The sequence below is a fragment of the Alternaria arborescens genome (genome assembly GCF_004154835.1).
Source record: "Alternaria arborescens strain FERA 675 chromosome Unknown contig_56, whole genome shotgun sequence".
NCBI lineage: Eukaryota > Fungi > Ascomycota > Dothideomycetes > Pleosporales > Pleosporaceae > Alternaria > Alternaria arborescens.
Genome location: NW_021167911.1, coordinates 79836 through 101815, shown reverse-complemented (window position 1 = coordinate 101815; position 21980 = coordinate 79836). Strand labels below are relative to the sequence as shown.

The following is a 21980-nucleotide window of genomic DNA, read 5'->3' as shown; positions in this document are numbered from 1 at the left end:
CTACGCCTCCACGGCCGGTAAAATCTTCGCCTTCCGCATCCTCTCCCAGGAAATGAAATACCCCTCCGCCGTATCATTCTCCTCCACGAATCCCACCTCGCGACTCCTACTCAAATCATACTGCCTATCAAAATCAAACTGCACAAGCATAAAATGCACAAACGCCCAATTCTGCTCATCAATAACAACTTCCTTGAGTCCATGCTTCTTCGCAAGCAGCTTCCACGCCTCGATGTGATCCCTGACAAACTTCTCCATTGGAATAGTAGTCGCAGCAGTGGTATCGTCAGGCGCAGCAGGAGGACCTTGGCCCTTGAGACCAAAATGCTCAGCTAGCTTTGGCCATATCTGCGCCCAGGTAACAGGTGCTGCGCCATTAGCAACGTTGAATACCTGGCCGTTGCCGCATTCTTTGGCGTGTGTCGCAGCGTAGATTTCCATCTTGGCAAGCACGTCTTGGAACGTATCAGAGTGCGTAGAGTGGTATCCGCGCGCGTTGCCTGGGAACGTTACGACGGCGTGTTTGCCGTGTACGGCTCTGTAGATGGAGAGGTACAGACCGATGCCTTGGGATAGGTTCATTGCGTTGGACGTAGGCGTAAAGCCTATGATGCCATCGGGTCGGATTTCGGTAAACGTCCAGGGTTTTCCGCGCGACTTTTCCTTCAAAAGGTCGTATTGGGTGTAGTAGAAGATTTTGCTGGCGTAGGGTTCGGGGATGCGAGGTGTGGATTCGTGGAGGGGGACTTGAATGTTGACTTTGTCGGGAAATTCCAGGCCGTAGCTTTGTGGAAGATTGCGTTAGTGTGATGCTGGGGAAGATGGGCGAGGAGTATGAAGCTCGGGTTCTCTTACCCTTTTCCTCCGGTCTGTAAAACGAATGATTCGAGGTTGGTTGAAACTTGTTCTACTGCTTCAATGGCAACTCTCAGGAGGTCTGTGTTGACTTTCTTCAGGCTTTCAAAGTCCCCAGTCTGGATATATGCTACCGAGTGGAATTAGCTTGTGACGTTGTCTGCCTCCATGGCAAGATTATACCGGTGAAGAAAACATGCGAGATGCTTTCTACATCTTCGACCCTTTCCCTTAACAACCTCACAACCTCAGGGACCGATTTAGTCAGATCGATCCCGCTCATAAGATTCAGTCGCGAGTCGGCTGGAAGCTGTGCTTGGTCTAGAGTGAGGGGTCTGTTTGAAAGACCAGTGATTCGAGAAAAGGTAGTCGGGGTAGGATACGCTGTGATTTGGTTGAGCAGCGCCCAGCCAGATATCCCAGACGCTCCAAAGATCAGGGCGTGAGACATGGTTTCGTTGGAAAAGTAGACAAGATGTCGATGATGTGTAAACTTGCTGCAACTATTAGCCGTATATGTATGTTACTTGTTCTGCGTGCAGCGATGGCTAGGTGATATGGAATCGACTTCTGATAGCATCTCGGTAAACCATGACGTTTGCCGATTAGGCGGATTTGTCAGTTGCTAGCTTCTCGGGATTGATTTGTAACATGGACATGCACATCGTACATCAGAGCATCTTCAACTCGAGGCCTTTTTGCTGCCACAACCGGAATTTGCTCATGCTGAGGATAGCCGGAAGTCGACAACAGTGTCGGAGGTCAGGACCGGTTAGTGATTAGGCCGGTATGAAGAACCCGAAGTAACCGGCGCTAAGCAAACCTCTACCACGACCATCATGTATCCAGCGAAAGGAATCTCTGAATCCCGGACTGGAAAAGAGTGTCTAGTCTCCGTCGGATGATGAGCATGCAGCCGGAATTGCAACCGCAACCGCATGAGCTCTTCCATGGTCTCTTCGTCGTTTCCGTCGTGTTTTACATGATGCAGACGAATGGTACTACTGGCCAGAATGCGCTTGTGGCGCGGGCGGGCGTGTCTGGACTGATGAATTGCAAAATGGCGCTGCATGCTGCGAGGGATACTTGGGATGCGAGTCCGTGGATCACGCAGTTGTTTGACAAGGTGCTTTGCTTGGGGTTGCCTGCTGCTGCTTCGGCGGCGGGTGGTGGTAGTGAGGAACGAGGTGATGGTGACGGTGTGAATGCTATGGAAGGTGGTGGTGGTGATGGTATTATGGGCTTCAATGACCTGAGTGCTTCTTTTGATCTGGATGGTTTGGGTATGATGGCTGGGTATTATGGGGTGACTTGGCCTAATCATCCTTTTCTTGGGCAGTTTGTTTGACCAATATCATCTGTCAATGTGTAATGGGTATCTCAATTCATCAAATATACCAAGTCCTTGATGAAAGAAAAAAATATCAAATTCTATATCTCCCTAAAACTCCCTTGGACAGGTTTCCTCTGCACTTGATCCCCCTGCGCCGCCAACGGCGAAAACGCACGATACGGTTGCTGTTGCTGTTGCTGTCCTCCAGCGCCAGCGACACTTCCGCCCACGGGCGTATAACTCCTCTGCCCAGGGTACGCGGGCGCCGCGTTCGTGAAACTAGCGTGATCTGTCGATTGGCTTGCTGGGTAGCCTGGCTGAAGGGCTGCTGGTGCTTGGGGAGGGGTATAGGTATCGTTTTCGTGTGAGTGGTACGAGGGGGATGGGTTGGAAGTGTAAGGGTCGGAGTTGTAATTGTTGTTGTTGTTGTTGTTGTTGTAAGGGTTTGCAGGGCCGGGTGGTGAGGGGGATTGGTAGCGTTGGTCGACATGTTCGTCGTAGTAGTCTCTCTGGTCGTAGGTTTGCGGGACCTGTTGGCCGTATGCGCCTGGGCCTTGCTGGTTGTATTGACTTAATTGTTCTCGCGAGTCATAGGCTTGTGCTGCGCCTGGCGAGCGACGGCCGTATGGTTGCTGCTGTGGTTGGCCGTAACCATCACCAGCAGCGTATGCTGGCGACGCTCTTCTGTATTCGTCCTGTTGTGCATACGGTCGACCATATCCTCCCTGGCTGTTCAACGGCGCTCCTTCGCTGACGAAGGACTCGTTCTGGTAGCCACCTTGAGGGTAACCGTAGTTGTCCATTGGCGATACTGGGGACCTGCCCGGGCCGGGAGATGGTCGTTTCGCTGGTACTGCTGCTGCTGCCACCATTCCCCCTCCCATGGATCCGCTCGTCACGCTGCCGTTACGGTCCAGCCTATCCAGCTCCATATCGCCTTGTTTCTGCGGCACAGGCTGTTCCTCTACTTGGACGTGCACGTCGCGCCCGTCCTTCCACGTCGGCATAGCAGGTAGGGCGTCTTCATTGACAACAGCGCGCGTGGAATCAAACGTGGCAAATTGGGGTCTTTCGGGCTGGGCCGCGGCGTGCGGAGTGAATGTCGGCATGGCATTGGAGCGGTATTGCTGGTTGATTGGGCGGGTGTCGATGGGCGGAGCGGGCGGCGCAGCGGCATGTGCTTGGGCATACGGATTTTGGGCATAGGGATTCGGCTGAGGAGGCGCTCCATACGGCGTGGGGTACTGGGCTGCTGGGTCGCTCTTGACGCGTTTGTGTCCTCTTCCGCCACTGCCACTGCAGCAGCAGGTGCAACATCGAAAGCAGCAGCACGCCAATTCGGCGCCGCAGCATATGCATCGCGCTATGCAGGTAATTACGGATATGAGGATGAGGCTTCCGACGATGATTGCGACAATGACAGGCCATCTGTTTGAATGTGAGCATGGGATTAGTCCGCGTGTCGGAATCCACAGGATCGATGCAACGCACTTGCAGTAGGCCTTGGCCATACAATTGTCCCATGAGCTGAGCGTGATCCTCGCCTCGTCCAGGGGATTCTGGCGCGCAAACAGCGAATGCGCGAGTAGCGACGGCATCGCGTGGTAATGTCTTTGATTCGATTCCTTCCGGCCAGCGGGTTCAAGGGGAGTCGCGAGTGCAAAGGCCGGATATGGGGTAGAGCGGCTATAGATGGGGATATAACGATCGTCGGTTCACAGCGTGCTTCATGTCGTTGTGAAATCCCACTGCATCAGGAAGGGGACGAGGTGAACAGCAGGTGGCCTGTACATGTGTTTGTGCATTGGTCGACTTGGCTCCTTGAATGACGACGGGTAACCAAGGCGAAACGTCCGTGAAGCTTGGAAGGGGCGGGAGAAGGCCAAGCACCCTTGTCTACGCGGTTGGGTGGCTGAGTTAGCCGCTAATCCTCGTTTCGCATCGTTTTCGCTCTTATTCCCCGCAATAAAGCGTAACCGTTACGACGTATCTGTAGCGTATCGAGCATCCGAGTGAAAACGTTGACGGAGCGTGGTGATGGCGTGCAGTAGTACTCCTATTGTTGGTGATTTGGCGAGGGGTCAAGTTGACAGCGGGAAAAAAGTACGCGTGGCACGCCGTTGGCAGAAGACCGCTGACCATCGATGGACTCGACAATATTCTGTACGTGGTGTGGGAAATGCGATCCTATCTTCCTCTGGATCACTCACAGTACACCATGTATTAGGTGTGCAATGATTTTAGTCGGGAAGAACGGCAGAGATGGCGACCTTCCATCCGATATCCGACATGAACATATGTAGAACAATGCCGTCGACGGGAAGCAGAGGTTCTACAATATGGTTCTCATCCTTGACCATAGTACTCACTCAAGACCTCCCACTTGAGATAATCATGTGGCTTATCCGGAACTTTATCTCAGTGGATTACGACATGTATTACACCAACCTTCGTTCCCACAGCCTGCCCAGCCACAGATGGCATGCTCCTTTCAAGCCCTTGATGGACTGCTGTCGACAATCTGTACGGATAGACAACGATACATCCTAGCTGGTGCTACTTCCATCAGTGGCTTTGAGGCGATGCTTTGCTTGCTTTACCTTTGGCATCTAGTTCGGAGTCGCGGGTCGAGTAAAGCGATGAAGACAGATATTGTCCGTCCAGTAACTACGCACACCGCCGTTATTGGTTTGATGGTTGCTGTGGCCCATTACACCAATATGTGGATGTATAGTAAGTTTGTGCCTTGGAGTTGGGTGGCCTTCCTGCTGAGCATGAGAACGGTTACCGCGCAGCTAGCTCCCCAACGCTTCCGCGAGCACAGCTCCATCTCTTCTCGTCTGATTTGGATGTTGGTCAAGTAAGCAGTTCAACGTATATGCTCGTCCAAGATTGGCTCGGAACGGTAGCTATTCATCTGTTCTCTTTTCTGCGTATGCAACAGGAGTATTGGTGGAAGTGACAACATCGGGCTCCAAGGATAACGAGAGACACATCCAATGCCTCGCGCGGAAAAGTCACTAACCGATCAACCCAGTAGCCGCCTACAGTAAGTCAGTGGAAATACAAAGGCATCTTGTTTATCCATCAATACAATGGTACAGGTCTCCACAAGGCGCCTTGGGTGTGGTTCCGCCTGCGCTGCTACATCCAACAGAACCGGGGTTCCAAGACCCCGCCCCTCCCCCGCACTAACCGCATCAATACCTCTCCCACGCCAGCTACCCCTTCCAGCCAGCTCCAGCCCACCCGTCTCGCCCCGCCCCTCCCAACCAGATTCACCTACGTCACCGATCACACACCTCTCTAGCCGGCCTACATAACCCCCACCATGTCGTCTCCAGCCCAACCTTCTCCTGAAGTCCTACAAGCCTACTACCAAAGACTAGAAACCCTTTACTCAAGTCTACCGGACCTTCTCACCACCGAGCAGGAAGACAAGACCGGAACCGAAGCACTCGAACAAGACGTTGGTAAGCTTGACGTCAAGGAACCGAACCTACAAGACAGGGTCAACAAGTACTGTCAAGAGTTTCTTTACATCGGCGGCCCTACACCCCATAAATAAGACCTCACGTCAACCTAAACACCATGCCTGACCACCCCGTTGAGCAAGGCGCCGCTGGCAGTACGTTGACTGACCCCTCCTCTTCCTTTCCCCCCTCTCTCCTAGAAACAACGCTGACCAAGTCATCGTCCCACACAGGCCTCACCGACAAGATCGCAAAAGAGTCGTCCGACTCGACCGCCTCTTCGCACGCGAACCACGCCGATATCCAGGCTCACAACTCAAAGGGCCCTGCTATTCCTGATAGCATGCCCAAGGCTGAGAGCAAGGAGGACCTTAAGAAGAGGGCTGAGGAGTTGAACAAATAGATGTGTCGTTGGAATACAGTGGCAGGGAAGGTGAATGAGGAAACATGCTAGATGTCAGCGAAAGTAGAAGGAGAGATAATGGATAAATCATGAAATGCTTTATACATGTGATTGTTGTGGTGCCGATAGTGTTCTTGTCTGAGCTTTCGGGTTGAGACGTGTATCATGCGCATTTGCACTGGTGTGGTTGTTTGATCTAGCCTTCCCTTACTCATCACCCTCCATTCTCGGCGGTATAATTAGCTATCCTCTGCAATCCCATTCCTCCTTCTGAAAAGCTGTGTGGTTGGCATCCGAGGTACAGTACCGAGAGCAATGGGAAAAGGCAAGGCGTTGTTGCTTGGAGGAAACGGGGCGGACTGTAAGGTTGAGCGGTGAATACTGGACTGATCGAATTCTAGCTACCAGAGCACCTTGGGAGTACTGCCTAGTCAAGCCACAACCTCACCGGTACTGCTAGCTCACTGAGAGCTGCCCCACCATAGACCCGTGGGCAACGCTTCGCCGACAACTGTTCTTTCATCCACTCCACGTCCGATTCGTCTGGCGAAATCTTTTCAAGTAAGAGTGTATTGTACCTGCTCATCTTCTACTCTACTTCTTTTCGGTTGTTTGTCGCCTGTCCCGAGTCCTGGACTGTCGGGCCCATGAGCGGGTCGACGGAAAATGACACCCTTTGCGAGCGCTGCAGCCTTCTCAGCTTCGATGATTTTGCACTCGGGGGTCAGGAGGTAGTAGGCTTTTCACGACTCTATTTTCCAGAAGCCCGGATTGAAACACGTCCTGATAATTGGCCGAAACTCGCGGGAACGCCTCCTATCCAGCTGGTCCGCCTTGATTGGAAGGTCGAGGACTCCCTGCCTGATATGCCGCAATTGTCTCGTTCTTGCCAGCTTGGTTGTTTATTCTGTCAAGCTTTACTCGGTTCATTAGAGGAGGCACTTGCGGAAGGAGCAAAAGACGATATCATATACGAAGGAGCGCTGGTTTCGGTTGCGTATCTTTCGCTGGTCGGCGAAGGTATCGAAGGGCTGCTAGTGGAGACGACTTCGACAACTTTCTTTCAAAACCCGCTTGATCCAAGGCGGATATTATCCCGTTCTCTTTTTCCTATTGAGGCAGACAGTAGTAAGTCACGTTACCCAGCTGAGGTTTAGATTGTACAAACTAACTGTTTGATCTAAAGATTGTGAGCAGTGGCTGGGAGCTCAACCCGCGCGTAAAACTTCGTACTTGGACCCTGCGAACATTGCCACAATTCGCCGATTTCTCGATCAATGCACGGCAATATGCCACCCTGAAATATCATCTCCTTTCATGCCTACAAGGCTCATAGATGTTGGCCATGACGCATCCGTTCTCCCTCGTCTGGTGTTTTCCTCCGAAGTTTGCCAATCTGAACAGACAAAGTATGCTGCCTTAAGCTACTGCTGGGGTAACGAGAAAGATGCCGAATCACAATTTAAGACAGAGAAAGCATCTCTTGAATACAGGTGCGCAAATCTGCCGAGCGAACTTTTGACGCCGACTACCAAGGATGCCATCGCGATTACAAGGGCGATTGGCCTTCGATACATCTGGATAGATGCCCTTTGCATCGTACAAGACGACGAGGATGACTGGTCGCATGAATCCTCACAAATGAATCTAGTTTATCGCCACGCATTTGTCACTTTCTGCAGCCTCAACTCAAACTCATGTCATGAAAGCTTTCTCAACAGAGCGCCTGCAGTAAAGATTCCCTTCCAGTCAACCATGCATAGTGCTATCAAGGGTTCCTACTTGATTCGACTACATCCAAGAGCGGTCCACGGTCTACGGCCCACAAAGTACGAGTGGGACTATTCGTTATCCAATCGGAGTAAGCGATGCTGGACATATCAGGAAAAAGAGATGTCGACTCGACTCTTGCTTTTCGGAAGCCTGAAGATGCATTTTGCTTGTGGCAGATACCAATGGACTGAAGGAGATGAAGCCCCCATGGATAAAACCTCATCGAGAATCCTGAGCCAGGTGACCAGGTTCAAGGCATCTCAAATCTCTTCCAGAGAACTATACCAGTGTTGGGACTCGTTGATGAACGAATATGGAAAACGCTCAGTGACATTCGACAAGGATCGCCTTCCCGCAATTGCCGGACTTGCTCGCATAGTAGGTGAGGCATTACAGGATCAATATCTTGCCGGCCTCTGGAAAGGAGATTTGCTCGAATCCCTGCTGTGGGACAGCACTGGTCCTATGTTGTCACGTGGACTTGAAGTTCATCTTCAGAATATTCGACAACGTAATTATGTTGCCCCATCCTGGTCTTGGGCAGCATGCCCAGTTGTAACAAGTCAGAGGACTACCGGGAAATATCTCCAACGTATAATCAAAGAGGCGACTATAGTGGATGCTGGCGTTGATACTGATTCTGAGGATCCATATGGACGAATTTCTGGGGGCTTTCTTCGTATTCGCGGGAAACTGGTTGCAATGCCGACATGGTTACCAAACAATCAAGGTGACAAGTGGTCAAACTCCTGGTTACACAAGGTGCCTGGGGGGCGCCTTATCAGCGATTATCTCGGCATTTCCACAGACTGGCTCCACAAAGATACAGAACAAGGACTAGATCTTCTCGTTGTGATGCTTATCCTCCAGAATGAGCCCGATGGTGAAACAGAAATACCGTGTTCACGAGCTCTGTTGCTACATCCTGCAGACGCGCCGAAGCAGTATTATCGAGTGGGAACGCTAGGAACTTTTGGGCGAAATGCGTACGAACTGATGGTAGATTGGTTCAAGGACAGCCAAGAAGATACAATCTGCATCATTTGATATGAAATCACCCTAGGGAAAGGGTAGATACACTGTAGTAGCGGAGAGGAAAGTACGCATTCATAATTGAGGGCGTGTTTCATCCATACGTGGGGATTTCTGAGACTACTTCAGCAGCCACCGAGTACATTGAGGGCGGTGTTAATCAGCTTGTCAAGAAGTTCGGGAGAGCGAGCGAACTAAGCTGAGCATTGGACGATTCATAGCTATGAGTGCGTTAGTAGTCAACTAAGGACGAGGTGATCTGACACGAGACAGGGATAGCTTATAAAGGTTTCCTTACAATCAGGGGTGAGTTCGGGTAAGGTGGGACTGACTCTGGTGTTGTCGAAATGGCTACTGTATACGAGTAAGATGAGGGTTTCGTAGGATCAGAAGAAAAACGAAGAACAAGACTGAAAGGGGACGAGGTTTCTGAAGCTTTTGTGGTCATCTGCTTATCTGTAAGCCACCGCAGTACCAATGAATACATTGAACGGAGGAGTTATCTCGGATGACCATTATTATGAATAGCGCTACTTTATGCCAACATTTCTACCACTCCACACCTAGCTTCATCATTCTTATAAATCTTTAAGCAGAAACCCCCCGCTCTGCTGGTTCTGGAAAACCCTTTCAGGATCGTACCTTTCCGCGATCTCCTTGAGCTTCTGAACATTGGCAGCACCATATGATGCAATCGGGTTCTGGTCGCGCGATGCGTCATTGGTGAAGATGAAAGGTATGTTAAGACCACGCTCTTCACTGAGCTGCTTCATGGTATTAGTGACTGCAATGGGCACGGCGCGCACTGCCGCATCGTCGGCGGCAGCAGTCCAGTCAACTAGCGTGGTCCACCCTGATATCTTGTTAGATCACCAAAGAGAGGCTATGTTGATATAGCTTACATTGGTGCGTCTTCTCAGGAATACCCATGGGATTTCCGCCGGCGGCATTGCTAGCTGCAGTCAAGCCTGCGGTGATAGGTTGCAGCACAAATGTCATGTTTGCGCCTGTCTCGGCATGCACGGCAGTTGCCTTTTCTTTCCAGACGGCGTAGACGTCTTTGTACAGTTGAGCATCCACGTCGGAGCTAATACCCCGATAATCGTGACTGAGGATCGGTTAGTAGGACGGACGCACGTCTTAGTGTCCAAGAAGCTCACCGCATAGGTTCAGAGGAAGAGGTAGATGCTAATATCTGGGAAAGAATGTTTACAGTGCCAGTCGTAGGCGGAACCGCAACGGCGAGCGGGGAGGGCAGGTTGTCAAAGGCAGCAAAGATGTTGGGAGGCGCTTCAGGCTCAGCGTAGAGGAACCCTAATGTGATGGAATCGAGACCTATGATCATTGCTACGGTGGCTTTGGAGTCGGATGATGCAATTTGCTGCCACTCGGCAAAGGCTTCAATGCAGGCCACAGCATTATCGGAGCTGTAGACAGACACGGTATACCATATCTTATGTACAGGAACGGTGTACATGTCGAATTTTGTAACAATGCCTGAGTCTCAGTGAGCAAAGCAATCCTACACGAACAGCCAGGGGCTTACCAAAGTTGGGACCTCCACCTTTGAGAGCCCAGAACAGGTCGCTGTTGGATTCGGCATTGGCATTCACAAGAGATCCATCAGCCAGGACGACCTCAAAGTCCTTTACGTTGTCTGCTGCAAGGCCATATTTTCCAGAAAAATGGAAGAAGCCACCTCCGAGTATCAGTCCGCCTACGCCGACTTGAGGAATGCGTCCTCCGATCACACTTAGCTCGTGTGGGTCCAAGGCCTCATAAACCTTTCCCCACTTTTGGCCAGGTCCTATGCTAGCGACTGTCTTATCGTCACTGACACTGATCGCGTTCAACTTCTGGAGATCGATTAGAATACCGTCTTCACCAATCGACGACCATCCGGGATTTGGTGAATGTCCTCCGCTGCGTGTAGCGAACTTGAGCTTGAGGAATTTGATAATCTTCATAGTCACAGAAACATCTTTCTTGCTCTCGGCCAAAACAACGCAGCTGGGCGACTTCCAGCATGTTTGTGACCTGTAACCTAGAGTAAGTACCCAGAAATTCCAGAGGCAAAAGTCCAAGCATGATAGAGACTAACCAATTATCGTCCGTCAAAGTGGCGTTGACAGGCTTTGAGTTCACTTTGGTCTCTCCTAGGATCAGCTTCAGTACTGCGCAAGCTGCACTGGTCAGCATCGAGCCATCCTCGGATTTTCCAGTCAGGAATTCATCGACGGTAGGGTAGTCACTGAAGACATTTAGAACGGCGTTAGCCTGCCCATCAGGAAGGTTGAGAGAGCGAACCAAGCTAGGAATTGGGCTGGGCATGGGTTGATTCATAGCGACTAATGCGTCGGTTGTCAAGTGGGAACGAGGTGAGTCGACACGAGGCAGAAATGATGCGGAAGTAGTTGCTATCACGCTGGCGCCAATGAAGTATCTAATGCAGTGAAGTGTAACCATGATATTGACTGCGCCGTAATCGTAGTGAACACGCCGTACTAGAAGCCTTGGGCCTGTTCCGGGAGTCTGGTTTGTAATATATGCGGCACCATCTGCCGTAAGCACAGCTATCGCATTTGTGGCTTATGCGGCAATCCCGTCTGATATCTGAAGTGTGGAACAAGGTCATAGTGAAGGGTGACCCTGCGTTTTCCAGGCCATTATAGCGCCACTATTGCGGCATCCTTGTATCTAATGCTAGACTAAACGTGGATAGATAATTTGGTTTCCGTGATTGTGCCGGAGCAGGCTACGAATGCGGTAGCTTAAGGCCCACCGCCAAGCACGGCGAAGCCAGTCGCGGCGATGCATGCTGCAACCCCATGATGTCCGAGGCTACGTATCCTTCCATCCTTCCATATCTGTTGCATCGTGCACCTCAGCACTATAGGTACGGGCATGTACTCAAAAGGTGATGCAGCAAGCAAGCAGTCGACTTCGGCCCACAGTATAAACATGACACCCTCTGCAGTATGTTCACTCTGTCCACACTACCTCACGTCATTCTCTTGTCAGCATGTCTTCTGAAAAAGCCAAAGTGGTCCCCAATGAATCCCTGGCCTATCAATACGGCGGTAATCACAGCACGGGATGGTTGGGTTATGTCCCTGCGCGGTGGCTTCCGTACATTCAGCTCGCCCGCCTGAGCCCACCAGTTGGACTCTTTCTCATCTACATCCCCCACTCGTTCGGCCTGCTATATGCGGCGATTCGACAGCGGGCCGAGCCCTTTGAAGTGGCTTACGCCTCCCTTCTACTCTTTGGTGCAAGCTTCTTCGTATCCAACGCTATCCACATTTGGAATGATTTGATCGACGCGCCTCTGGATGCAAAGGTTGAGCGCACGCGCAATCGACCCATTCCCCGTGGTGCCGTCTCGCCGAGTGCAGCGCTCATATTCAGTGCGTCCCAGGCTGTGTGCGCCGCCCTGTTCTTACCCCTGCTAAAAGGAGACGTGGCCAAGAACACCGTTCTCAGTGCTCCTGGTTTCCTCGCCTGGCTTTACTACCCGTATGCAAAGCGACACACGTACTGGACTCAGACCGTCCTTGGAATTTGTCTTTCGTGGGGTATCGTGGTCGGCGCAGTTGCACTTGACGTCGAACCGTACTCTTTCCAGACCGGCCAAGTCGACATACCACTACTTTTGCTTTTTGTAGCGAGTACACTGTGGACGATGCTTTACGACAGCGTGTATGGTTTCCAAGATTTGAAAGACGACGTTGATGCTGGTATCTACAGCATGGCAGTGTTGTTTCGGTACAATATCAAGCTCGTGTTCTGGCTCATCGTCGTCATGATTGCAGCAGCCTTAGGGAACATGGGGCATTATGCTGGGATGGGCATCCTCTACTACACAATTAGTGCGGGAGGAACGACAGCTTTTCTCAGTCTCATGGTCGCTTGTGTTGATCTTCGTAGTTCTCAAAGCTGTTGGTGGTGGTTCTCCACAGGCTTTTGGTATGCTGGTGGCTCTATTGCGGGTGGCTTACTCTCCGAGTACGTGACCATGATCGCTCGTGCTCCTGGCTTCGAGTGACTTTCAGCCTTTTCTAGCTTACCGACAACATGGCGAATGAAACACATCACCCAAGGTCTGGAAGATGCTACTTTTGAGAGCCATGTAAGCGGAGACTGATACGAAAGACGATGGCATATAGTGTCAATTCGACAATTCTGCTCGATCACGTGTAGAGTGTGCTGACGAAAATAACATTGTTGCAAGATATTGTGCCCTCCAATTTATCGAAGGCCTGCATGTGCGCTGCAGATGGGCTGATTCTTCAGTCTGGCCAATCACTTTCGTTGGCGCGTTCTGCGGGTAGTCCCATCCGTTTATGCCAGCCTGCCCGTGCTGACCGCATGCGCTTACTGGGTAATCTAGACTGACAAGGGCGGTCACTGTGCTCCTTCCGAACAAAGAAAACTTGGTGCAACATTGATATAATCTCGGAACGTTCTGTTGGTAAATCTAGTCCCCGTTCGTGCTAATGACCGAAGCGTCGGTGACCGCGCCTTGCACGGGGGTGTACGCCCGAGGCCATGCGCGCTCTGAGATCTGGAGATTATCGGGAACCCCGTCCTGTCAGTTATGGACGTATAGTCTCACTCTTTCGACAGACTATCAACTCAATTGCACCTGTAGTGAGTTATCGGCATGATACCGCCACCCACCGTTGTCAACAACCAAAACCGGCATTATGGAGTTGTGGCTGGAATCGCAGCGCTTGGTTTTGTATCCATCGCTTTGACTCTGTTAAGACTGCGGTGCCGGTATGTTTCGCGTACGATCGGATACGACGACTATGCGATCATTCCAGCTTTGGTGAGTTGCACACGCCCAAGTCCCATGATTTATGCTCACAACACCAGCTGCTGTACTCAGGATGGACAGCCATGGCTCTTTATGTAAACATCAACGCCGGCGTTGGCAAGCCTTTATGGGAGATAACACTGGGAGAGTTTGTGGTATGGTTCAAGGTGCGTGTGGCTTCTTCACTTCCTATGGCCCCGCGCAGCTGATTCATACTAGGGAATTGTCGGCTCCACTTTGCTCTATCCGGTCATGTCAGCCAGTATTCGTACATCAATCCTCATGTTTTATCTCCGGATATTTGGCCAAGCGGTGACATCAGTCCGTTACACAGTGTGGGCTTTGCTAGTCTTACAGGGAGTCTATGTCATCGTGTACATGATCCTTCCGGCTTTCATCGCGAAGCCGTTCAACAAAATCTGGCAGCCGCTAGAGCGAGGCAAATACATGAACGACTGGTATTACTATTACACGCAAGTGGCACTGTTCAGCACAAGCATGGCTTTCGATATAATTCTACTCGTTCTCCCGATACATCCAGTCATCCAACTCCAAATGACTGTGAAAAAACGCATCGGAGTAATTGCAATCTTCATATGCGGTGCAGCGTACGCCCCCTTCCTGATATTCGGTTTTCAAGCTAAAATTTCACTAGCGCGAGTGTCACAGCAGCATATAAGCTCGCCATATTTGTCACTCAAATGGAGAGATACACGAAGATCGATCCTAAATGTGAGCTCTTATCAGCTAGCACTCATGAAACCCAAAGTAACAAAATGCCAGGGCTACAATACGAAATGAGCACTCTTGTTCCTCCACAATTCGACGAGTACGGCAAAACGTTTTGGATACCATCACAGATTGAGCCCAGTGTGGCTCTTATTGGAGCAGCGCTTCCTGCACTATACCCTATGGTACAGGGTGCCATGCATAGAGTCATGGCGACTATTTCGTCCATTTCATCTACGGCCAGCTCGGGTTCCAGAACACGAAGTCATCCGGAGAGCCAGGTCTGTCAGCCGAGAAGGCAGACGCCTGAGAAATCATTGCTTCAATCGAATGACGGGTCGTACATTGAGCTGGATGATATAGCACCTTCTCGACCGGGAAGACTGTAGAGCTCTGAATGGGAATTGGATCTATATCAATAGGCATCTTACTTCAAAGCTATGATAGAGAAAGCTTGAAGCCTCCACTAACTAGGTCGTGAAAGGTATATAAAGGATCATACTTTTCCCGCACTTGACGCATGTGTTCGACGTTATTAGACCCATATTGGTCAAGGACTGCCTGATCCCAGCTCGCGTCGTTCATGAAGATGTAACGAATGTACGAATTACTCGCCCTTGTCACTTTCTCGATCCTCTGCAGCAGAGCGCGTGTTGCATTGTGAGCAGTGGCATCGTCTTCTTCTCTCCACCAACCTATGTCAAGCACCAACCAGGTTTGATTCACTTTGTCATGGCCCAAAACATTACCGCCTCGGTCGCGGCCTGCTTGCACGAGGCTTGATGAGATTGGTTGAAATCCAAGGACGAGTGTTCCACCGGTCAACGCTTTCAGTTGGGCGACTTCAGGTGCGGTCCATATGATTGAGTTGATCTTCTCGTAGATTTCAGCGGATGGAGTGAAGCTCGTAGAGTGCCAGTCCCATCTGATATGCGTTAGTCGAGGAAATGAGTGATTGGAGCGGCGGAAACCTACCGTGGAAGGTTAGGCACAACTTGGCCGCTGATCATGTCGTTGAGGGTCTGCAGTTTTGTTGCATCTGATACTGTGGGAATATCATAGAAGGAGTCAAAAGCGGCCGGTGACTCCTCAGGTTTGAGGTAAACCATATTCAGCATCGCACCTAGGCTTTCATTGGTACCGAAAGGTTGAAGCATTAGGTTCGCATATGGATCTTTCTTCGGCTGGGCCTGATACATAGCTAATGCCTTGTATAGTGCTGGAATCTGCTCGCGGCCATACATCTTCACTCCTCCCCAGACTTTGTAGATGGGGTAAGTGCGCATAGTGAAGCTCGTGACGAGACCTGTATGGCTATCAGACTATGGTGACTTGATGTGATGCGGTTTCTAGTTACCAAAATTGTTACCCCCACCTTTCAAAGCCTTGTAAAGATCTTCGTGGTGTGTGGCGTTTGCGTCTACTGCAGAGCCATCTGCGAGGACCACCTATAAAAGTGAGATATTGTTCCGTAAAGAGAGACGCGTCAACTCACCTCAAAGTTGACCACATTGTCACAAGCCATGCCATAGAGATCCGACAAATATGAAAGTCCGCTTCCAAGTATCAAGCCGCCAACGCCAACGTCTAAGACCCGGCCGCCAACGACTGTCAATTGGTACTGGTCCAAGTAACTGTACACGTCTCCCCATTTCAAACCGGTCCCAATTTTTACTGTCTGATCTTTTGCATTATACTCTTTGGTGCTTAGTAACGAGGTGTCGATCAGAACGCCGTCATCTGTGTTTGCGGCAAATGGCGATGGTGAGTGGCCACCCGATCGTATGGCAAACTTCACGCGCCACGAACTCAGATACAAGATGGCTTTCTGTACGTCAGCCGTTGAAGGCGGCTGCACAATGCACAACGGAGTTCCCCATGCAGTAGCTGACCTAAATTAGGCAATCATCAGCATGTTTCTACGTTTGTCTTTTGAATATCTGTTCATACCAGTTCTCAGTACTTAAATTGTGGAATGTCGAATCTGAAGTTAATACTGTCGACCTAGGCAACAAGGATTTGAGGTCTCCACAAGCATTCTGCCTGGTGCGTAAAGATGCGGTAAACACAAGCGGAGGCCATGCAAGAAAAAGGACGAGGATATTGCACAACATCATCTAATTTGGTCGGTATTTCCTATCGAGAGAAGAGACACGAGTCCCACACCTACTATCATATATGGTCTGTCTCTACATGGTTTAACATGCAAATTTTAAATAGCAATTCTGGATAGCAGCTAGGGCTTACCGAAAAAGACTGTTTATATTCGGTGAGTGGAGCACAAGTAGGGATTTTCCATCGTGAACAGGTTCACATGAAGCCATCGCAAGACCGAAAAGATCTCACAATAGCGATTGCGGCAGGAGTCCAACGCGTTTAGCCGTCTACCCACTGCTGCGCTGCAAACTCTATAGTTGTTGATGGTCATTCATCGTGATAGTGGCTTAGTGTTGGCTCACATGCATCGCAACTGCACTTCGCCACGAACGGTTGCATCAATGGTGGTCGACCGAGAGGGACAGTGTGGGCCAGTCAATGGGCTGGACTGGATAGATTAAGAGCTGTCGGAGCTTATCGATTTCTGTTCGGACCCCAGGAGTCGCATAAATCCCGCCACCTTGCCTAAACTTGGAGGTACCCCGACATGTCAGCCTGACGCCCCACTAGACTAGTGTGCTCCACTCCTAAGTTCTATTCATGTGTGAACGCGGCGCAGCCACATCCTCTTAATCTGTTCCACCGTCGCTACCGCCGCTACCGACTCGCTAACATACGGGACTTTTTCGAGTTTGCGCTCACCATGTCTGGTACTATTGTTCTCACCGGCGCTAATGGCTCCGCAGCTCTCTGGACAGTTCGCTACTTGTTGCAGCATCATCCAGACAAACACCTTATACTCACTGTTCGAGACACTTCCGATTCAGATGCGAATACCAATTTACTCCGCGAGGCACTCGCAGAATATCCAGATGCAAGTTTCTCCGTCCGCCCGCTCGATCTCTCAAACCTTCCTGCCGTCCACGAGTTCGCGGAGAGGCTTGTCGATGAGATCTCTGGAGGAAAAGTACCGAAGCTAGAGAGCATCATTCCCAACGCCTTTTATTGGAATCTGGTATCGGCTATGCAGATAACAGGCGATGGCTACGAGAAGACATTTCAGGTCAACCACATCGCCCACTCCGTTCTCATTCTCCGCTTGCTCGGTAGCTTTGCTGAAGACGGTGGTCGTATCGTTCTTTTTACTAGTGACACTCATTGGCCTGGGAAAAGCGCTCTTGAAAAGATAAAGCCAAGGATACCTGCCAACTTGGACGAATTAGCCAAGCCTCCTGCAGACGAGCCAGAAGATCACATGGCCCACGGACAGAATCGCTACGCTCTCTCGAAACTGGCTATTCTGATGTGGATGTACGCGCTGAATAGACACCTTCAAAAGGTTTGCGATGATTCCATCCTATCTGAAATCCCTCTGACCATTTCCAAGAACCCTCGTTTCTCGAACATTACTGCTGTGGCTATCAACCCTGGCAACTTGAGTGACTCTCGAGCACTGCGCGTGAATACCCCTGCAATGATTCAAATGATGTCAAAGTACATTATCCGGCCGCTGCGTCCATTGCTTCGTTTTATGGACCCAACCATGCGCACCTCGAGCGAGGCCGGCACTGATGTCGCCAAACTAGCAGTCAACGAGGCATCTCCGGGCTATCGCGGATTTCTTACTCTGCTGAAGGAAGACACTAGTTCTCCTGACAGCTTGAGCGAGACGGTGCAGGAAGAAATTTGGGCAAAGACATTGGAGTGGACAGGCATTTCAGCAGCAAATGCTGGTATCTCCACCTGAAACGGAAGATTGTGTGAAGGGCAATTAGCCTCCCCCCTCTGATATCGGTTGGGGGAAAACAAGTTCAGCTGCAAATGATGTGTATAGAAGATTCACAGGATTGATGTCTAGGTAGTGAGCGAAATTGACGTACTTGACCTTTGCATAAGCTCCGAAACCGGATCAGATAATGCAGATGCATTGAGCTCGTCTCACGTATTAAAAACAGGGGTCATTATGCATCTAGAATGTGGAGTCATCACAAGTGAGCTAAATCAGGGTTGGAGGCAAAACCCCTCATGCCCAGATTTTGAGCGTATGACGAGTACGTCCTGATAGCAGCCCTCACCCCATCTGGAAATCTCGAGCGATTGTAAGAACGAGAATGGCTCAAGAAGACACAGTCATACCAGAACACCAGCTGTCCGAGCGCACGCCAGTCATTGCGTAAGTTGGCCTCGTTGCTCTGGCCGATTGATAACTCTACTGACAGTAAGTGCACCCCTACCAAAGTTTCGACGGTGCTATTTCCACGGTAACCATCGCCCTGCCGAATCGGTGTTTCGCCTTCTCCGTCACGTTCCTGCTCGACCATCCAAAGCTCGTTTCGCTCGGGAAAGAGAAGCCCCCGCTTCACTTCCACCCCTACCAGGAGGAGTACATTACCGTCACTGAAGGCTGTCTGGCAGTTGAGTGTAACGGCGTAGAACACACACTCACTCCAGCTGATGGCGAGTTTGTGATCCAGCCGTGGACCAATCACAGGCTATACCCGACGGCGCAGAGAGATGGGCAAACGGTCACGCGCTTCTTGCTGAGCGGTAAGGATACGGCGGAGACGTACAAGCTCGACGAACTGTTTTTCGAGAACTGGTACGGCTATCAAGATGCGGTATTCGTGCATGGAGAGCCGCTGAGCGTGGTGCAGGTCATGTCAGTAAGTCGGGTGTTGCTGCTCGGGTCGGATGGAACGAAGCGCTAAATTAGAGGCTAGATGTTTGATGCGGGCGGCTCATACATATCGCTACCTACTTGGATTCCGTTCTCGAGGAAGTTGGCTCGAATGTTAGGGATCGTCGTGGGTAGGTGGGTTGGGAGTCTCTTGGGTTACCAGCCGTATTATAAACAATGGAGTACGGATTGGGGATTAGCATGTCAGCGCATGAGGTCTTCGACCTTTCAGCAAAGGTTCGCAGTTGAAGAAAAGGCATTGTGAAGTTTTCTGGGAGAGTGTGAAGCTTCAAGGCAAACGATGGGTATTATTACTCTAATCAACATAATTCAACACTTACTACGGTGCCGCTAACGTTGTATGACCATCAACTGTAATCTCATTCGACAGCTTTAACCCAAAAGGCAGACCTCTAACGTACTTGTCAGTGTATGTTCTTCCTTTCCTCTCAGCGAAAGCTTGGTCAATATCTCTGTACATATCGTAACCATTCATTTCCTCGATAGTCAGCTTCTTCGCCTCGTCCTCGACCTTGTAGTTGGACATTGACGTGTTGCTAGAAAAGCCAATCCGTTCGTTGATATTATACGCTGCTTTGGCAGCCGAAGCCTGAACTTTGGTCGCGCGAGGCAGTCGAATCTGCTGATAGACGGCAAGTGACTCTCTCACATCTCCATTGAAGTAGTCTTTGTTGAAGAGGATACCCAAGGCCGCTGCGTCTTCGATTGCCATGCAGGCTCCCTGGCTCTGGTGAGGCATCATTGGATGCGCAGCATCCCCGATAAGCGCGATATCGTTCTTGACAACGTAGGGATAGGGCTGATGCACCCAGAGTCGCCAAGGTCGTACCTCAATACCGATGGCGAGGTGGGCCTTGACCTGCGCGTCGAGCTCAGGGTACGGCGCGAGGAGCTCCTCGACGGGAAGATCGGCACCGCCCCAGGTGTGATTTGTATAGTCTCCGGCGGCGCGGGGGAAGAAGCAGTAGTAGGAGAGGAGCTCGCCGCCGTTGCAAGGGGATAAGACGATCTTGTCCCACTTGCCTTCTTGGCCGCCCCAGTACTCTAGTGCGCTGTTGAGGGAGTAGTCTGTGAGACCGAGCTTACGGACGTCTTTTGTCATGACGTTTGCATGCAGACAGCTTTGTTCTGCTGGTCGCTTTTCTGTGACGACGCCGATGAGCTTTCGTGTGACAGATCCGATACCGTCTGCTCCGATGATAAGGTCGTGTTGTGTTTTGACGCCGTTGGAGAATGTGATTTCGCTGGACTCGACGTCTATACTCTCGCACTGCAGAATATTGTTAGAAGGGTAATGTAGCACGGGGAAATGCCGTGATTGCATGGGACAAAAGCTTACCGGATGGTTCACCAATAATTGCACTGGGGTACCATCCCCCTCTTCTTGCAATGCAGTGTCCATGAGCATCTTGTGCATGTACTGGCGATGAAACATGTTGTAGACATATCCCCACCTCTGCTCATAATCATCTAGATCGTAGACGCTGACCGGCTCGCCAGTCTTCCAGTCCCGATTGATGAGTTTCTTCAAAACAACAGGGTCGCCTTTCTGGACATCGACTCCCCACTCGTGTAGCCACCGGGTACCATTTGCTGCGCATGAGACTGATGCTCCTGCTTCTCCGGCGAAGTCATTCCGCTCGTAGATGGTAACTTGGTGGCCCGCTCGGCGCAGTGCGATGGCGGTTGATAATCCACCAATGCCACCTCCGATGACGCCCACGCTAAGTCGTCTCCAGCCCATCTCTATCGAGCCCATATTGCAAAGGCTGGCGTTGGTCAGATGAGGCGGTATGTTGCTGAAATGCTTGGGTTGCAAGAAGTGAAAGAGACTGCAAGAGAATCTGGATAAACCGTATAATGACCATGGGTCTCAAACACCTTCTAATAAATATCTACGACTTTGTTCAGCCCGCGTATGTAGCATCCTAAATCCCGATGCGGATGGAGCCACCCGGCTGCCTCTCGCTTGCGCGGATCAAAACGGTCGGGAAGAATGTTATCTGCGGAACAGATTCTCGCCATGTTTGCAATGTTTTTTCATTCGAGGATACCTGCTCGTACGGCGATGGTATGGGTCGTGGGAGTTGTGAGTGGCGCGTCGTGGGTCCTTATCTGCGGAACGAGTCTTATCGACGGATCGGATGTTATCATCGGAACGGATGCAGGACCAGACACCAAGTTGCAGCACAATGAACAGATGGCACGAAGTATAGCAGTGGCTTTGATTGACGGAAGGAAATGATTAAGCAGATGACTTAAAGAAATAGAGTCTCACACTGTTCGTCAGCGTTGTCAGGGTTGCGGCTCAAATTGTGGTTGGCCGGTAGTTCGTTCCCCTATGACCACTTCCGACAGATGGCTCGCGATTCTTTCTCCGTATCATAGCTGCATCACCCATGGTTTTTGCGCCTCTAGCTACAGTTATGAGGGGATGTGGTATCAGATACGATAGCCTGTCTCTACCAAAAGTCTTGCCATACATCAAGAGCTACGTCTATAACCTGTTCAGAGGCCCAGCGAGCGTTTCGAGTTAGTATATACTCCTTCTTCAAAAGTCCCTTGGAGGCATGAGATGACTTCCTCCATAGTTCTGGTTAGCGACTTCTTGACTTCGTAAGGCAAAACATCAACGGCTGTCCTATTCGGTCTGAATAGCAACATTCGTGTAAATGTTCTTTGGGGGTAAACCAAATCGATGCGAATGCAATGTCATGGCTTTCCAGCCGTGGAGTCTTTTTGCCACACACTCAGAACTACTGCCACCT

The 21980-nt window shown here is 50.7% G+C and overlaps 12 protein-coding genes across 12 annotated transcripts; 7 read left to right on the top strand and 5 right to left on the bottom strand.

Moving 5' to 3' along the window:
* On the bottom strand, window positions 1-1306 carry AA0111_g11742 (hypothetical protein; the record flags this gene model as incomplete). Its single annotated transcript, XM_028645642.1, has 3 exons — window positions 1-784; window positions 856-985; window positions 1039-1306. The coding sequence occupies 3 exons, from the start codon at window positions 1304-1306 to the stop codon at window positions 1-3; spliced, it is 1182 nt and encodes a 393-aa protein (XP_028500685.1).
* Window positions 1307-1756: 450 nt separating this feature from the next.
* Window positions 1757-2203, top strand: AA0111_g11741 (hypothetical protein; the record flags this gene model as incomplete). The annotated part of the gene is made up of 1 exon (XM_028645641.1): window positions 1757-2203. The coding sequence occupies one exon, from the start codon at window positions 1757-1759 to the stop codon at window positions 2201-2203; it is 447 nt and encodes a 148-aa protein (XP_028500688.1).
* Window positions 2204-2286: 83 nt separating this feature from the next.
* On the bottom strand, window positions 2287-3786 carry AA0111_g11740 (hypothetical protein; the record flags this gene model as incomplete). Its single annotated transcript, XM_028645640.1, has 2 exons — window positions 2287-3616; window positions 3680-3786. The coding sequence occupies 2 exons, from the start codon at window positions 3784-3786 to the stop codon at window positions 2287-2289; spliced, it is 1437 nt and encodes a 478-aa protein (XP_028500687.1).
* A 1733-nt stretch (window positions 3787-5519) lies between these two features.
* On the top strand, window positions 5520-5756 carry AA0111_g11739 (hypothetical protein; the record flags this gene model as incomplete). The annotated part of the gene is made up of 1 exon (XM_028645638.1): window positions 5520-5756. One exon carries the CDS (start codon window positions 5520-5522, stop codon window positions 5754-5756), a length of 237 nt encoding a protein of 78 aa, XP_028500696.1.
* A 23-nt stretch (window positions 5757-5779) lies between these two features.
* Window positions 5780-6064, top strand: AA0111_g11738 (hypothetical protein; the record flags this gene model as incomplete). Its single annotated transcript, XM_028645637.1, has 2 exons — window positions 5780-5816; window positions 5895-6064. The coding sequence occupies 2 exons, from the start codon at window positions 5780-5782 to the stop codon at window positions 6062-6064; spliced, it is 207 nt and encodes a 68-aa protein (XP_028500666.1).
* Window positions 6065-9447: 3383 nt separating this feature from the next.
* AA0111_g11737 (hypothetical protein) lies at window positions 9448-11212 on the bottom strand (the record flags this gene model as incomplete). Its single annotated transcript, XM_028645636.1, has 5 exons — window positions 9448-9722; window positions 9772-9977; window positions 10030-10366; window positions 10416-10906; window positions 10971-11212. 5 exons carry the CDS (start codon window positions 11210-11212, stop codon window positions 9448-9450), a joined length of 1551 nt encoding a protein of 516 aa, XP_028500697.1.
* Window positions 11213-11891: 679 nt separating this feature from the next.
* AA0111_g11736 (hypothetical protein) lies at window positions 11892-12914 on the top strand (the record flags this gene model as incomplete). Its single annotated transcript, XM_028645635.1, has 1 exon — window positions 11892-12914. One exon carries the CDS (start codon window positions 11892-11894, stop codon window positions 12912-12914), a length of 1023 nt encoding a protein of 340 aa, XP_028500698.1.
* A 1056-nt stretch (window positions 12915-13970) lies between these two features.
* Window positions 13971-14806, top strand: AA0111_g11735 (hypothetical protein; the record flags this gene model as incomplete). The annotated part of the gene is made up of 2 exons (XM_028645634.1): window positions 13971-14296; window positions 14344-14806. 2 exons carry the CDS (start codon window positions 13971-13973, stop codon window positions 14804-14806), a joined length of 789 nt encoding a protein of 262 aa, XP_028500699.1.
* A 49-nt stretch (window positions 14807-14855) lies between these two features.
* On the bottom strand, window positions 14856-15942 carry AA0111_g11734 (hypothetical protein; the record flags this gene model as incomplete). The annotated part of the gene is made up of 4 exons (XM_028645633.1): window positions 14856-15342; window positions 15393-15723; window positions 15775-15865; window positions 15913-15942. 4 exons carry the CDS (start codon window positions 15940-15942, stop codon window positions 14856-14858), a joined length of 939 nt encoding a protein of 312 aa, XP_028500700.1.
* Window positions 15943-17217: 1275 nt separating this feature from the next.
* AA0111_g11733 (hypothetical protein) lies at window positions 17218-18261 on the top strand (the record flags this gene model as incomplete). The annotated part of the gene is made up of 1 exon (XM_028645632.1): window positions 17218-18261. The coding sequence occupies one exon, from the start codon at window positions 17218-17220 to the stop codon at window positions 18259-18261; it is 1044 nt and encodes a 347-aa protein (XP_028500701.1).
* Window positions 18262-18625: 364 nt separating this feature from the next.
* Window positions 18626-19222, top strand: AA0111_g11732 (hypothetical protein; the record flags this gene model as incomplete). Its single annotated transcript, XM_028645631.1, has 2 exons — window positions 18626-18687; window positions 18754-19222. 2 exons carry the CDS (start codon window positions 18626-18628, stop codon window positions 19220-19222), a joined length of 531 nt encoding a protein of 176 aa, XP_028500702.1.
* A 309-nt stretch (window positions 19223-19531) lies between these two features.
* On the bottom strand, window positions 19532-20971 carry AA0111_g11731 (hypothetical protein; the record flags this gene model as incomplete). The annotated part of the gene is made up of 2 exons (XM_028645630.1): window positions 19532-20482; window positions 20552-20971. 2 exons carry the CDS (start codon window positions 20969-20971, stop codon window positions 19532-19534), a joined length of 1371 nt encoding a protein of 456 aa, XP_028500695.1.
* Window positions 20972-21980: the final 1009 nt, after the last annotated feature.